The sequence below is a fragment of the Eleginops maclovinus genome, chromosome 24 (genome assembly GCF_036324505.1).
Source record: "Eleginops maclovinus isolate JMC-PN-2008 ecotype Puerto Natales chromosome 24, JC_Emac_rtc_rv5, whole genome shotgun sequence".
Lineage (NCBI taxonomy): Eukaryota > Metazoa > Chordata > Actinopteri > Perciformes > Eleginopidae > Eleginops > Eleginops maclovinus.
Window position 1 is genome coordinate 210,639 of NC_086372.1, and position 16,201 is coordinate 226,839.

The 16,201-nt window shown below is 42.4% G+C and overlaps 1 protein-coding gene across 1 annotated transcript in view; it reads right to left on the minus strand.

The window, feature by feature from the left end:
* Nucleotides 1-16,179, minus strand: part of LOC134861160 (uncharacterized) — a 20,565-nt gene extending 4,386 nt beyond the window's left edge. Inside the window, exons 1-18 of the mRNA XM_063878188.1 lie at nucleotides 15,497-16,179; nucleotides 13,768-13,879; nucleotides 13,627-13,688; nucleotides 13,418-13,555; nucleotides 11,625-11,695; nucleotides 11,180-11,515; nucleotides 10,951-11,093; nucleotides 10,740-10,850; nucleotides 7,457-7,490; nucleotides 7,119-7,328; nucleotides 5,173-5,362; nucleotides 4,046-4,125; nucleotides 3,185-3,387; nucleotides 3,048-3,106; nucleotides 1,028-1,144; nucleotides 837-953; nucleotides 435-527; nucleotides 276-352 (exon numbers count right to left, since the gene is read on the minus strand). Coding sequence (XP_063734258.1) covers nucleotides 276-352; nucleotides 435-527; nucleotides 837-953; nucleotides 1,028-1,144; nucleotides 3,048-3,106; nucleotides 3,185-3,387; nucleotides 4,046-4,125; nucleotides 5,173-5,362; nucleotides 7,119-7,328; nucleotides 7,457-7,490; nucleotides 10,740-10,850; nucleotides 10,951-11,093; nucleotides 11,180-11,515; nucleotides 11,625-11,695; nucleotides 13,418-13,555; nucleotides 13,627-13,688; nucleotides 13,768-13,878 — 2,152 coding nt within the window. The 5' untranslated portion in view covers nucleotide 13,879; nucleotides 15,497-16,179. The remainder of the gene's footprint in view (nucleotides 1-275; nucleotides 353-434; nucleotides 528-836; nucleotides 954-1,027; nucleotides 1,145-3,047; nucleotides 3,107-3,184; nucleotides 3,388-4,045; nucleotides 4,126-5,172; nucleotides 5,363-7,118; nucleotides 7,329-7,456; nucleotides 7,491-10,739; nucleotides 10,851-10,950; nucleotides 11,094-11,179; nucleotides 11,516-11,624; nucleotides 11,696-13,417; nucleotides 13,556-13,626; nucleotides 13,689-13,767; nucleotides 13,880-15,496) is intronic.
* Between the last annotated feature and the right edge of the window lie 22 nt (nucleotides 16,180-16,201).

The window sequence follows — 16,201 nt, forward strand, 5'->3', positions numbered from 1 at the left end:
TCACAATAAAAGCCCTGATATTTCACAATAAAAGCCCTGTTATTTCACAATAAAAGCCCTGTTATTTCACAATAAAAGTTCTGATATTTCACAATAAAAGCCCTGTTATTTCACAATAAAAGTTCTGATATTTCACAATAAAAGCCCTGTTATTTCACAATAAAAGCCCTGTTATTTCACAATAAAAGCCCTGATATTTCACAATAAAAGCCCTGTCACAATAAAAGCCCTGATGTTTCACAATAAAAGCCTTGAGCTCTGGGAGGTCGACTGACCTGCCGGACAGGTGAACTCCTGGTGCTGAGGCTTCTCCAGGCCGGGGAAACAGACCACCACCAGGAACCAGTGAGCTCTGTAGGTATGTAAACAGACTGATCAACAAACAAACAAACAGCACCAATATATAAATAACTGACTCAAGCCTTTTTCCTCACTCTTGATTGACAGGCACAAACAGGAAGTCTTTGGAGAAAATGTCGACGTGTCTCGTCCAGGTCTTCACCCGCTGATGCCTCGTGTCCCGGTCTCTGAGGACGCAGTGTCAGCTTTAGGAGCCCCTTTACAATGGGCCGGACTTTATTCTGAAAGTCTCTCTGTGATAGACGTCCTTATGGGATGAAGGCCCTGATATTTCACAATAAAAGGCCTGATATTTCACAATAAGAGGCCTGATATTTCACAATAAGAGGCCTGATATTTCACAATAAGAGGCCTGATATTTCACAATAAGAGGCCTGATATTTCACAATAAGAGGCCTGATATTTCACAATAAGAGGCTTGATATTTCACAATAAGAGCCCTGATAGGACTTTATTTTGAAAGTCTCTGTCCTTACATGATGAATGCGTCCTCCTCCCCTGCCACCCTCCGTCTGCTCAGCTGTTTGTAGAAGAAGCTGCTGAACACATGGCTCCTATCACATGCTGAGCCCCCTCCCTCCAGGAGCAGGTACCTGTAGGAGCAACAGGAAGTCAGGACCGCCTTCAAAATAAAAGACGTTAAAAATTACTTTATCTGTTGACTGACTTGAGGTAGAAGTCAATGATGACGTCGTTCAGGAACTCTGCGTCCCGCAGGCAGGCCAGGTCCTCCTTCGTCACCGAGATCCGGCCTTTAGAGGGCGGGGGCGGGTACTGGATCAGCCTGCAGACAAAACCCAGGGTTAAACCAGAGACCTGCATCTTCAGGTCTACAGTCAGGACAGGTTCAGAGCTGCAGTGGGACTAAGTTAGGGTCCACAGCGGCAGTAAGTTAGGGTCCACAGACAGACTAAGTTAGGGTCCAGAGTCAGACTAAGTTAGGGTCCAGAGCGGGACTAAGTTAGGGTCCAGAGCGGGACTAAGTTAGGGTCCAGAGTCAGACTAAGTTAGGGTCAAAAGTCAGACTAAGTTAGGGTCCAGAGCGGGACTAAGTTAGGGTCCACATCGGCAGTAAGTTAGGGTCCAGAGTCAGACTAAGTTAGGGTCCAGAGCGGGACGAAGTTAGGGTCCAGAGTCAGACGAAGTTAGGGTCCAGAGCGGGACGAAGTTAGGGTCCAGAGCGGGACGAAGTTAGGGTCCAGAGTCAGACTAAGTTAGGGTCCAGAGTCAGACTAAGTTAGGGTCCAGAGTCAGACTAAGTTAGGGTCCAGAGCGGGACTAAGTTAGGGTCCACATCGGCAGTAAGTTAGGGTCCACATCGGCAGTAAGTTAGGGTCCACAGCGGCAGTAAGTTAAGGTCCAGAGTCAGACTAAGTTAGGGTCCAGAGTCAGACTAAGTTAGGGTCAAAAGTCAGACTAAATTAGGGTCCAGAGTCAGACTAAGTTAGGGTCTACAGCGGGACTAAGTTAGGGTCCAGAGTCAGACTAAGTTAGGGTCAACAGTGGCAGTAAGTTAGGGTCCACAGCGGCAGTAAGTTAGGGTCCAGAGTCAGACTCAGTTAGGGTCCAGAGTCAGACTCAGTTAGGGTCCAGAGTCAGACTAAGTTAGGGTCCAGAGTCAGACTAAGTTAGGGTCCAGAGTCAGACTAAGTTAGGGTCAAAAGTCAGACTAAATTAGGGTCCAGAGTCAGACTAAGTTAGGGTCTACAGCGGGACTAAGTTAGGGTCCAGAGTCAGACTAAGTTAGGGTCAACAGTGGCAGTAAGTTAGGGTCCAGAGTCAGACTAAGTTAGGGTCTACAGCGGGACTAAGTTAGGGTCCAGAGTCAGACTAAGTTAGGGTCTACAGCGGGACTAAGTTAGGGTCCAGAGTCAGACTAAGTTAGGGTCCACATCGGCAGTAAGTTAGGGTCCACAGCGGCAGTAAGTTAAGGTCCAGAGTGAGACTAAGTTAGGGTCCAGAGTCAGACTAAGTTAGGGTCAAAAGTCAGACTAAATTAGGGTCCAGAGTCAGACTAAGTTAGGGTCAACAGTGGCAGTAAGTTAGGGTCCACAGCGGCAGTAAGTTAGGGTCCAGAGTCAGACTCAGTTAGGGTCCAGAGTCAGGCTAAGTTAGGGTCTACAGCGGGACTAGGTTAGGGTCCAGAGTCAGACTAAGTTAGGGTCCAGAGTCAGACTAAGTTAGGGTCCAGAGTCAGACTAATTTAGGGTCCAGAGTCAGACTAAGTTAGGGTCTACAGCGGGACTAAGTTAGGGTCCAGAGTCAGACTAAGTTAGGGTCCAGAGTCAGACTAAGTTAGGGTCCAGAGTCAGACTAAGTTAGGGTCCAGAGTCAGACTAAGTTAGGGTCCAGAGTCAGACTAAGTTAGGGGTCCAGAGTCAGTTTCAGTTAGGGTCCAGAGTCAGACTAAGTTAGGGTCCAGAGGGTTAGGGTCCAGAGTCAGACTAAGTTAGGGTCCAGAGTCAGACTAAATTAGGGTCCAGAGTCAGACTAAGTTAGGGTCCAGAGGGTTAGGGTTAGGGTCCAGAGGGTTAGGGTTAGGGTCCAGAGTCAGACTAGGTTAGGGTCCAGAGTCAGACTAAGTTAGGGTCCATAGTCAGACTAAGTTAGGGTCCAGAGTCAGACTAAGTTAAGGTCCAGAGTCAGACTAAGTTAGGGTCTAGAGTCTGTCAGGTTCAGGTTGTTACCTGGTGGGGAGCAGCAGGCCTGGGGGGGTCAGGTTGGAATTCTTCAGGTGGTTTTTCCCCTGAAAGAGAGAGAGGTGGTTTAAACTCCTGCAGAGAGAGGAGGATGTCCTGGTCCTGTATGGGGGTTTAGATTTTACCGAGTGCCCCAGCAGCCCGAGGAGGTGTCGGTCCAGAGGGGGCGGGGCGCTGTGGAGCAGTAGCAGCCCGTTGGTCCACTCCAGCGGGGAGGAGGAGCAGTTCCTCTGGTATTCCTTCATGTCCAGGATGGAGGCAAGCAGGGTGGCTTGAAGCTCCTGCAGCTGATCCTCCAGGACCAGGAGAACAAAGCAGCAAACAGGGCCTGGGGGGGCCACAGAACCTTTACTACATTTAGTACAACGCCCAGTGGTTGCCCAGTGGTTGCCCAGTAGCAGGAACCTGACTTCTCAGGATCTGGATGACAGCAGAGATCCATTTAAGAAGAGAACCACTGTGATTGGCCACAGGGCGTAGGCGAAACCTCCTGATTGGCTACTGGGTTCTAGTTATTTTCCATGAAAGCTCCGATAGAGACTTTATCAGAAACAGAGTGTGTGTGTGTGTGTGTCAGAGATGGGGGACTCGAGTCTAGTGACTTGACTCGAGTCAGACTTAAGTCGCCAGATTGAGGACTTGTGACTTGCTTGATCAACAGTGAGAAAAGACTCGACTTGACTTGGACTTGCTACTCATGACTTGAGACTTGACTTAGACTTGCATGCAATGACTCGACAAGTCATTGCTGTCTTGGTTAATTGGTGAATAATAATAATAACAAATGTTTGCGATTGGATGTTTCCTGTTGCATGTGGGCGAACCTGGCAACCAGTAATCTCTACTAGGTGATGCGCCCGCCATCTACAGTAGAGCGGTCGGGGTTTGGAAGATGGAAGGTGCTACCAGTTCTGCTGCTACTGCAGCCAGTGTTCCCAAAATCATAACATTTGGATTTAAAGACTCTTCAACTCAACTAAAGAAACGATTCGCCGTGTGCAAGGTGTGCAGCGCAAACATATCCGACACATCCAGCACCACGTCAAATTTCATCCGCCATTTCCGACTACACAAAGACAGTAAGTAATGTCTCTAGCTAATTTCACATTATTGTTAATCTAACGTTAGCTGGCAGCTAACATCCCATCTCCATCAGTCAAACGTGACAAGAGCTTACTGTTTGCATCACATTAAGTTTTAATCATGTTGACTTAGTTTCACATTGATATCAAATAACAGACAATCTGACTGAAATACGGCAGCCTATCTGAAATTGCCAGATTGATTCACTTGGCAGATCAGGTCTAGCTAGCGCTAGTTGCTAGTCCAAAGTCTACCACAAATGTAGCTGTTAGCTTGTTAAATCATATATATAAAGTATAACAGCCAAACAACATGCACAAACCCTATTACTGTAAATGTATGTATAAGTATATGATATATGAGAGATGTGTGACATAAATGAGAAATGGGCCACTTTCAAGAGTAAATCGTAGTATATAACATAGAAGAGTCTCCATTTCATTTCCGTATGGTATTTATTAATGGGATGTTATGCAATGAAAACATGAGCTAAAAGTGTTTTCTGCACTTCTCCCCTCTGTCTAGATTTGAAGAGTACATCACTACTAAGGACACATTGGACACTCAGCCAATGATATCGCAGTTTATGACTTCAAGAACTCCAAGCAATACCTACAGCTTTAATCATCCACAGCAGAGAGCCATCAGCAACTCAATCCTGTCGGATCTGATAATTGACTGCAACCTGCCACTATCCATAATTGAACACCCAAGCTTTCAGCACCTTTTGACTGTAGTGGACAGCAGGTACGCCCCTGTGAGCCGCAGGGCTACTTTTAGGCAACTAAAAGCAGTGCTCAACTGTGATCAGCTTAAGCTTTCTAGACTTCTTTCTGATTCGGGCCATAAGGACACGGTATTCACAGCGAGAGAGTGGAATCAGATGAAAGCACTGGTGCACATCCTTCAGCCTTTTGCGGAAGCCACAGACCTCACGCAGGGGGGGGAAAAAGTGACCATAAGCGCTGTGGTACCTTGTGTCCTTTCTCTTAACCACCACCTGGAAAATGAAAAGGGGAATATGTGCTACATGGGGGGTTTGATCTGTAGCCTACAAACATCAGTCCAAAGACGGTTCAGGGGGGTCTTTGTGAATGTCCGGATGGTACAAGAATCATGTGACATGCAGTCAGTGCCCTTTTCTGACCCTCTATACCTAAAGGCTGCTCTACTGGACCCTTTATTTGGCACCATGTGGTTGACCCATGACGTTTTGGTCCCTGAAAACAACAAGGAGGCTGTGTCAATGATGATTAAAGGTATGTAACATTTTTATAGCTCATCAAATGTAAAGTTTACCCATGTTATAACTAGGATTTTGGAGGGGGGTGTCGATTCACTTCATACAGATTGTCATTACATGGTTGTTACTAATACTACGTATTCAATAGTGTCTTTCCTGTTCTTGCCTTTACTCATCAGATTTGATTCTCAAGAGGCTTCTAAGACCACCCCAACCCCATGTGAGCAGGAGGACCAAACCACAACAGAGGAGCCAGACCATCAATCCGGACTGTTTTCAGCGTACCGCAAGAGGCAGAAAAAGGATTCAGGTTCAAGCCCCCATACTCAGCTGAACCACTACTTGGATATTTGCGATGGACAAAATGCCCTTCAGTTTTGGGCCATGAACAGGCACACCCTCCCCTCTTTGTTCAAGGTGGCGGTAAGAGTCTTGGCAATCCCTGCATCAAGTGCACCTGTTGAGCGTGTCTTCAGTCGTGGCGGGATTATAATGCGACCCCATCGTTCACGGCTGAGTGACAGAGTTCTGTCAAATGCAATGCATTGTAAACGGCTTTTCACCATTGTTAAGAAAAAGCTAGCAGCGTTCCACTTGTGATTTCTGATACATGCAAACACACTCCACTATCACACACAGAGGACTCTCTCCTCCAAACACCCTCTCTCTCACAAACACACACACACACTCTCTCTCTCTCCCTCTCACAGACTCTTCAAACACTCTCTCTCACATACACTCTCTCTCTCTCTCACACACACACACACACACACACTCTCTCTCTCTCTCCCTCTCACAGACTCTCTCTCTCTCTCACACACACACACACACACACTCTCTCTCTCTCTCTCCCTCTCACAGACTCTCACACACTCTCTCTCACATACACTCTCTCTCTCTCTCTCTCACACACACACACACTCTCTCTCTCTCTCCCTCTCACAGACTCTCACACACACACACACACACACACACACACACACACACATAAATACACACACACACTCTCTCTCTCTCTCTCCCTCTCACACACACACACACCACATAAATATACACACACTCTCTCTCACACACACACACACACACACACGCTCTCTCTCTCACACACACACACACACTCTCTCTCTCACATACACATACACACGCTCACTCTCTCTCTCACACACACACACACACTCACTCTCTCTCTCACATACACATACACACACACACGCTCACTCTCTCTCTCACACACACACACACATTCACAACATACAGTATGAGAGAGTGAGGCCTTTTTGAAGGGAGTAGTGGACATAGAAGTTGTGTTTGTTCAAGTTCATTCCTTCTTGCACTTCTTTGTCTTCTGTCTTTTGCAACACATTGAAAAAATGGTTGTAAATAAAGGAAGTGTGTGCTGCTGTTCCCAAGACAAACTGCTGTTGAGTACTCTGCTAATGATTGTTTGGTACACCAGGCCCTGTAGTCGTTCCTAGTCATTCTGATCCTGCTGGTCCGAGTGAGTGTTTATAATTATTCTTTAGCCTTATATCCCCTTCCTCTATTTGTTAGCCCTTTTGTGCAAAGGAGGGCTACATAAAACTTAGGCTGCAGTCTCTTAAAGTTTTAAGACGGTTGTCTTCCAGCTTATTATATTTCTATGACTCGACTCTCACAAAAATGACTTGAGACTTGAAGGTTAAGACTTGAGACTTGCATATGTGTGACTTACTCCCATCTCTGGTGTGTGTTACCTGATGAGGTGGTGATGATTGACAGCTCCCTCTCCAATAGGCTGGCCTGAGCATCAGTCACCCAGAGGAACAGCAGTGAGGGGGCGGGGCCCATCCTCTCAGCCAATAGAGAGCCTCCCTGAGCCAAGCCCCCGTCCCACAGGCCGTACCCCCGCAGCTGGGAGGCGACGACCGACACCTCCACCTGCTCAGACCCCTCCTCTGATTCTCCTGAAGAACACACACCTGTATGAGCTGTTGGCTCAGGTACATGTTGTGATAACAAGTGATAACCAATACCATGACAAGAGTTATCTTCTTATCCCGTCTGGGTGAAACATTATGAACTGAGAGTTCACCTTTCAGAGGGATACTGATCCCGTGCTCCGTGACCTGAAACAGGAGGACACATTAAGAAACCGATTCATGCTTTACATTCCATATATTTACCATGCTTTACATTCCATCGTATTTACCATGTTTAATTCCATATATTTACAAGTTTACATTCCATATATTTTTCCATGCTTTACATTCCATAATTTACCATGCTTTACATGCCATATTATTTAACATGCTTTACATTTTATATATACACATTATTGATACTCATATATGTGTATACTGATTGGTGTAGGTTATATATGTTATATAATATATAACATTATATGATATTATAGTATGTTAGTTGATTAGTTTGTGTATTTATGATGTATAGATATATATTTTTACCACCATATATTATATTTTTATATTATATATATATGTTGTATATTATATATTTATGTGTATATTCATTTATATATGACACATCTATATTATACAACACTATTTCTATGTGTATATACATAGTATAGATAACATATATATATTTATATTCACATTATATATATATATATATACACATATATTTATATATATATATAGTGTATTATATTTTATATTATATATATATACACTTATATATATATGTATATAGATATATGTGTTTATAGATTGTTTTTGATGATATTATATGTTTTAATTATATATGATGTTAATTTATATATATATATTCACATATATAGATATATATATTTTATATGTATATAGTTGTGTTTTTATACGATTGTTTAGATACACATATTTATATACAACATATATGTATATATCATGTTTATATACATTATATATGTGTATATATGCTATATATATATAGATATATACACATATTTATATATACTCTCTCAATATATTTATTACACATATAGGGTTTTATATATATTTATGGGTATATATTTTACATTTTTAGAAACATATTATGCAGATATTTTATATTTTATATAACACATATATATATTGATTTTATGATACATTATATATATATTAAGTGTTTATATATATTTTATACACTTATTAAATATATATATATATATATGTTATATATATATATATATACATATAAGTGATATGTATATATAGATATGTTATATAGATATTTTATGTGTATATATATATATATATATATATACATTTTTATATAGATTTATATATATGTATATTTAATTTATCTATATACATACAGTGGGGCAAAACAGTATTAGTCAGCCACCAATTGTGCAAGTTCTCCCATTTCAAAAGATGAGAGGCCTGTCATTTATCATAGGTACACTTCAACTATGAGAGACAGAATGGGGGAACAATCCAGGAAATCACATTGTAGGATTTTAATGAATTCATTGTAAATTCCTCGGTAAAATAAGTATTGGGTCACCTACAAACAAGCAAGATGTCTGGCTCTCACAGACCTGTAACTTCTTCTTTAAGAGGCTCCTCTGTCCTCCACTCGTTACCTGTATTAATGGCACCTTTTTGAACTGGTCATACTCCTAACTCCACTATGGCCAAGACCAAAGAGCTGTCAAAGGAGACCAGAGACTAAATTTGTAGACCTGCACCAGGCTGGGAAAACTGAATCTGCTATAGGTAAGCAGCTTGGTGTGAAGAAATCAACTGTGGGAGCAATTATTAGAAAATGGAAGACATACAAGACCACTGCTAATCTCCCTCCATCTGGGGCTCCACGCAAGATCTCACCCGTGGGGTCAAAATGATCACAAGAACGGTGAGCAAAATCCCAGAACCACACGGGGGGACCTAGTGAATGACCTGCAGAGAGCTGGGACCAAAGTAACAGAGGCTACCATCAGTAACACACTACGCCGCCAGGGACTTACATCCTGCAGTTCCAGACGTGTCCCCCTGCTTAAGCCAGTACATGTCCAGGCCCGTCTGAAGTTTGCTAGAGGGCATTTGGATGATCCAGAAGAGGACTGGGAGAATGTCATATGGTCAGATGAAACCAAAATAGAACTTTTTGGTAAAAACTCAACTCGTCGTGTTTGGAGGAGAAAGAATGCAGAGTTGCATCCAAAGAACACCATACCTACTGTGAAGCATGGGGGGGGAGACATCATGCTTTGGGGCTGTTCTTCTGCAAAGGGACCAGGACGACTGATCCGTGTAAAGGAAAGAATGAATGGGGCCATGTATCGTGAGATGTTGAGAGAAACCTCCTTCCATCAGCAAGGGCACTGAAGATGAAGCGTGGCTGGGTCTTTCAGCATGACAGTGATCCCAAACACACCGCCAGGGCAACGAAGGAGTGGCTTCGTAAGAAGCATTTCAAGGTCCTGGAGTGGCCTAGTCTCCAGATCTCAACCCATAGAAAATCTTTGGAGGGAGTTGAAAGTCCGTGTTGCCCAGCGACAGCCCCAAAACATCACTGCTTTAGAGGAGATCTGCATGGAGGAATGGGCCAAAATACCAGCAACAGTGTGGAAACCTTGTGAAGACTTACAGAAAACCTTTGACCTCTGTCATTGCCAACAAAGGGGATATAACAAAGTATTGAGATGAACTTTTGTTATTGACCAAATACTTATTTTCCACAATCATTTGAAATGAATTCATTAAAATCCTACAATGTGATTTCCTGGACTGTTTCCCCCATTCTGTCTCTCATAGTTGAAGTGTACCTATGATAAAAATACAGGCCTCTCTCATCTTTTTAAATGGGAGAACTTGCACAATTGGTGGCTGACTAAATACTTTTTTGCCCCACTGTATATACATGTATACATGTATTGTATGTACTGTATTGTATGTTTGTATGTATGTATGTATGTATGTATGTATGAATAAATGTATGTATGTTGTATGTGTTGTATGTATGTATTCTGTATGTATGTTACATGTATGTATGTAGGTATGTATGTAATGTATGTATGTATGTATGTTTGTATGTATGTATACATGTATATGTTGTATGTATGGATAGTATGATGTATGTATGTATGTATGTATACATGTATGTATGTATGGTAACATGTATGTATGTATACTTCGTATGTTTGTATGTGTATGTATGTTTGTATGTATGTATGTAGTATGTATGTATGTATGTATTGTATGTATACATTTATGTTGTATGTTTGGTTGTATACATGTTTGGATGTATGGATGTATGTATGTATACATGTTGTATGTAATGTATGTATGTTTGGATACATGTATGTATGTATGTATACATGTATGTATGTAGGTTTGTATGTATGTATGTATGTTTGTATGTATGTATGGTATATGAACAATAAAGCTCACCATCAGCTCCCCGTTAGCCTGAGCAGTCGTGAGGCCGGCGTGCAGTGAGGAGAAGCGCAGCTGCAGGAAGGACAGAGGGGACGCTCCAAACTCTGACACTAATCTGAGAGACTGAACGCAGCACGAGGGATATCAGGACCAACAGTGGAAGATAAACAATAACAAAAATAAATAAGAACAAATATTTAAAGGCAGTTTATATCTACCTGTTTCTGTAGTGCCCCCTCTGCTGCTGCTGCTCCTGCTGCTCCTGCTGCTGCTCCTGCTGCTCCTGCTGCTCCTGCTGCTGCTGCTGCTGCTGCTGCTGCTGCTGCTCCTCCTCCTCTTCCTCCTCCTCCTCACTGGACAGCACGACTGAAGAGGAGAAAATAAACACAATTTTGTTGTTAATTACTATCTATATTTATTGTTATTATTGTTGTTGTTATTGTTGTACAGACTGGGTTCTGTGTTCTTCTGCCTCCCCCTCAGGTCGGCCACGGTGTTCCTGGTTAGCCACGCCCCCAGGTCCAGCCTCGGCCTCTTGTGGGGCGTCTGTCTCGATGACATCGGGGGGGGGGTGGATCTGGGGGGTGGCAGCAAGTCGTCTCCTGAGGAGGGGGACGAGCTCCTTTTCTTCTGCTGCTGATTGGACGGCTCGGGGGAACTTCCTGTGTCGCTCTGAAATGCGTCCTCCTCGCTCAGTCTCAGAGAACTCCAACTCCCAGCATGCCCGACACCTCTCAGCTCGGCCAGAGAGTCAGCGGCCTCCACTGAGATGCTCTCTGACAGGGAACCTGGTTATTATGGGATTTCAGTATCATTACATTACTTAAAGGATCTACTGGTTAAAATATCTGAACACTCTTACTGATATCAAAAACCAACAAAGTAGACAAGGGTTACCCAACAGCTCGCAGTTATTCTTCTGTGGTGGAGACAGCAGGCGGTCTGACGCTCTCTTAGGACGCCACCTGCTGGAGGACCAACACCAGTTCAATAACCAGGGGGGGACACACTCTGTTTACAGTGGGGCAAAAAAGTATTAAGTCAGCCACCAATTGTGCAAGTTCTCCCATTTCAAAAGATGAGAGGCCTGTCATTTATCATAGGTACACTTCAACTATGAGAGACAGAATGGGGGAAACAATCCAGGAAATCACATTGTAGGATTTTAATGAATTCATTTCAAATGATTGTGGAAAATAAGTATTTGGTCAATAACAAAAGTTCATCTCAATACTTTGTTATATCCCCTTTGTTGGCAATGACAGAGGTCAAAGGTTTTCTGTAAGTCTTCACAAGGTTTCCACACTGTTGCTGGTGTTTTGGCCCATTCCTCCATGCAGATCTGCTCTAAAGCAGTGATGTTTTGGGGCTGTCGCTGGGCAACACGGACTTTCAACTCCCTCCAAAGATTTTCTATGGGGTTGAGATCTGGAGACTAGGCCACTCCAGGACCTTGAAATGCTTCTTACGAAGCCACTCCTTCGTTGCCCTGGCGGTGTGTTTGGGATCACTGTCATGCTGAAAGACCCAGCCACGCTTCATCTTCAGTGCCCTTGCTGATGGAAGGAGGTTTTCACTCAAAATCTCACGATACATGGCCCCATTCATTCTTTCCTTTACACGGATCAGTCGTCCTGGTCCCTTTGCAGAAGAACAGCCCCAAAGCATGATGTCTCCCCCCCCATGCTTCACAGTAGGTATGGTGTTCTTTGGATGCAACTCTGCATTCTTTCTCCTCCAAACACGACCAGTTGAGTTTTTACCAAAAAGTTCTATTTTGGTTTCATCTGACCATATGACATTCTCCCAATCCTCTTCTGGATCATCCAAATGCCCTCTAGCAAACTTCAGACGGGCCTGGACATGTACTGGCTTAAGCAGGGGGACACGTCTGGAACTGCAGGATGTAAGTCCCTGGCGGCGTAGTGTGTTACTGATGGTAGCCTCTGTTACTTTGGTCCCAGCTCTCTGCAGGTCATTCACTAGGTCCCCCCGTGTGGTTCTGGGATTTTTGCTCACGGTTCTTGTGATCATGTTGACCCCACGGGGTGAGATCTTGCGTAGAGCCCCAGATGGAGGGAGATTAGCAGTGGTCTTGTATGTCTTCCATTTTCTAATAATTGCTCCCACAGTTGATTTCTTCACACCAAGCTGCTTACCTATTGCAGATTCAGTTTTCCCAGCCTGGTGCAGGTCTACAATGTTGTCTCTGGTCTCCTTTGACAGCTCTTTGGTCTTGGCCATAGTGGAGTTTGGAGTATGACTGTTTGAGGTTGTGGACAGGTGTCTTTTATACTGATAACCAGTTCAAAAAGGTGCCATTAATACAGGTAACGAGTGGAGGACAGAGGAGCCTCTTAAAGAAGAAGTTACAGGTCTGTGAGAGCCAGACATCTTGCTTGTTTGTAGGTGACCCAATACTTATTTTACCGAGGAATTTACAATGAATTCATTAAAATCCTACAATGTGATTTCCTGGATTGTTCCCCCATTCTGTCTCTCATAGTTGAAGTGTACCTATGATGAAAATGACAGGCCTCTCTCATCTTTTGAAATGGGAGAACTTGCTCAATTGGTGGCTGACTAAATACTTTTTTGCCCCACTGTATATATATTTAGAAAACTATGAATGACAAAAGTTGTGTATTATTTAACATAAAGACCCTCTCTGTTGATGTTTATCAGCTTACCCGTTGGACAGCAAGGACGAGGCAGGCTGTGATTGGCTGCTCCCGCCTCCTCTGTGATTGGCAGCTGCTGCTCCTCTGTGATTGGCTCCTGAGTTGAGTCCCAGCAGGGTCTTCACCGAGTCCCTGAACAGAGGGTCTCTGCACAGAAACATTTGATTTAGAGCTTCAAAGTGTTTCCTGAGGTACCCTGAAGGGGGCACTGTACTGACCTCTGTGTGGGGGTGGAGGAGTTCCCTAGGTCTGCTCTGCCTCTGGACTGATCCCCATAGCCCTGTTAAGAACAACAACAACAACAAATGTTATACATACATTTTAAAGTGTAAAGATTAACATGTATTGAGTAATACCACCTTAAGATGGGGGGCGGGGCATTGGAGGCGGGACAGTGGTGACTTGTACAAAGGGGCGGAGTCAGAGCCCGACAGATGTTTCTTCTTCGGGATTTTAAACGGAGACGCCATGCTGGAGAGTAAACAAACAAACAAACCTTAGAACAACAAACAATCAACACTGCTAACAGGGAAACATGGGTCCTCTGAATAACTTCCATATTTCTGAAAGAGGGAAACTAAAAAGGGATACAAATAAATATAATCTAAAATAAAACAATTCATTATTTACTTTTTCTTTTGTTTATTTATGTTTACAATTGTAATTATGGTATTCCTTTTATATGTCTTAATATTAGTGTTTCGTTAAGTATAGTATAAGGGGCTGCTCTGATGAATTTAACAAAACCTGGGATCCTATTATCTCCTTTGTTAATTCTATTCCTTCTTTAGGGGACTAGATAACCCTGTTATTCATTCATGCACGCTGTAGGCTACTATTTTGAGACTGGACAGTTATAACGCAACGACGAGGGATTGTGTAGTTCGTCTCCCTTAGCGTGTGAATGGTCATGCAGCCCGTGTGTATTGTGGAACAGTGTCTCTTTGTATTTCTGTGTTTTTATGATTTTTTCTTGTATTTTTTATTTATTTACTTCCGTTTTGTTTGTTTTTCCTCTTTTATATCATATTGTGACACTTTTCGGTTTGGTTTTGTAGGGGGGTGAGGGGTGGCCAGTATGCCATGTTTGTTGTATAGAACATTTAAAATCGGGTGATCTTATGTCAACAGTTTGTATGTTTAAGATTGATGGCCCAATAAAAATACTTGGGGAAAAAATAATATTAGTGTTTCGTTATTGTATTACATTTTATATATATATATATATATATATATATATATATATATATATATATATATATATATATATATATATATATATATATATATATATATATATATATATATATTATATATGCATCCAAACGGCTTTATAATAATAAATACAGCTTCCATTGGAGAAATGAGAACCAAACTGCGTTCAGGATTGGGCAGTTTGACCTCTGATAAAAACTTTTTCAGGATCATAGGATTATATATCTTAAGTGATTCCGAATAAAACACACAGAGAACAAACTTCCGATAAGAAGGATTATAGAGTAACATGAAGCTAAAGATGCTAACAGGGAGGGAACACCTTACCTTAAATACATATTTCTGCTTTTTAAAAGCACACTTTGTACATTATTTAATAGCCGAATTCAACACAATACATTAACTAAGTATAATCAATAATTTATTATAATTATAGCGCCCATGTACCTTTTTATTTTTGCACTAACATTTGAAAAATCTGTATTTCATTAAGTACAGTTTGTGGATAATATTAAAGCCGAATTCAAAGCCATACATTAATTATTCATTAGCAATCCCCATTTATATGAAACCACGTTTGTCTTTTTGTATATTAGCAATAACATTTTTAAACAGTGATATTTCTTAGCGGGGTTCCTGTGACGCTAACCTGATGCTAAAGCTACATTTCCTCACCTATCTGATTCATTAAGTACAGTTTGTGGACTATATGAAAGCCGAATAAAGCCGAATACTTTAATCATTCATAAACCATAACTACGTATATCAAACCACGTTTGTCTTTTTGTATATTAGCAATAGCATTTTAAAACAGTGATATTTCTTAACGGGGTTCCTGTTACGCTAACAGTATGCTAACGCTACATCACCAACCTGCTCCTGTTGTTGTTGGTGGTGGACTTTTTGTTGTCGTTGTTGATGTTAAGTGTTGTATAGGAGTCCGCAGGTTCAAGTAGGGTAAAGTCTTTCTGTCTGTTTCAGTAAAAAGTGAGTAAACTCAGATTTAAAATCACATTTCCTTCAGAAGCTGCAGAAACACAACGTGACTGCGTCATCACGTGGAGAGGACGTTGGATTTACGTCATTACGTCATTGTTTAGATGATCGATAGATTCTTAATTGATCCCTAATTGGTCAGTTATTGTGGGTACTTCTCTCTTCTCTTAACTTGCATCCTGCATCCCTCTTCCTTGCAAATTAGTCCCTCCCACCAGGGATGCACGGAGAGAGAGGAAGCAAGGAAATGATTTTTAAGAGCAATGGGAAGTCCTTTCCTAGGAGCCTCACGTGAACAACGTCCGTTTGTGATGACACCGGTACAGCTGGATCGTTTGACAGCAGCCAGCTATGTCCCCGTTTCATTTACACACACAAATTAACTTCAGGTGAGACCGTGGAGCGAGGAAATGACAAAAGAAGTGAGAAGTACCCTGTGTCGCATCAGCAGAGTGTTCAGGCTTTAGTTCAGTGTGCTGTTCTTAATAATTATAAATTGACTTAATAAAACGTAGTCCGTTTCCTCCACCAGAGGGCGCCCCCTCCTCACTGATGTTATAATGTTTGTGTGTTTTAACCAGG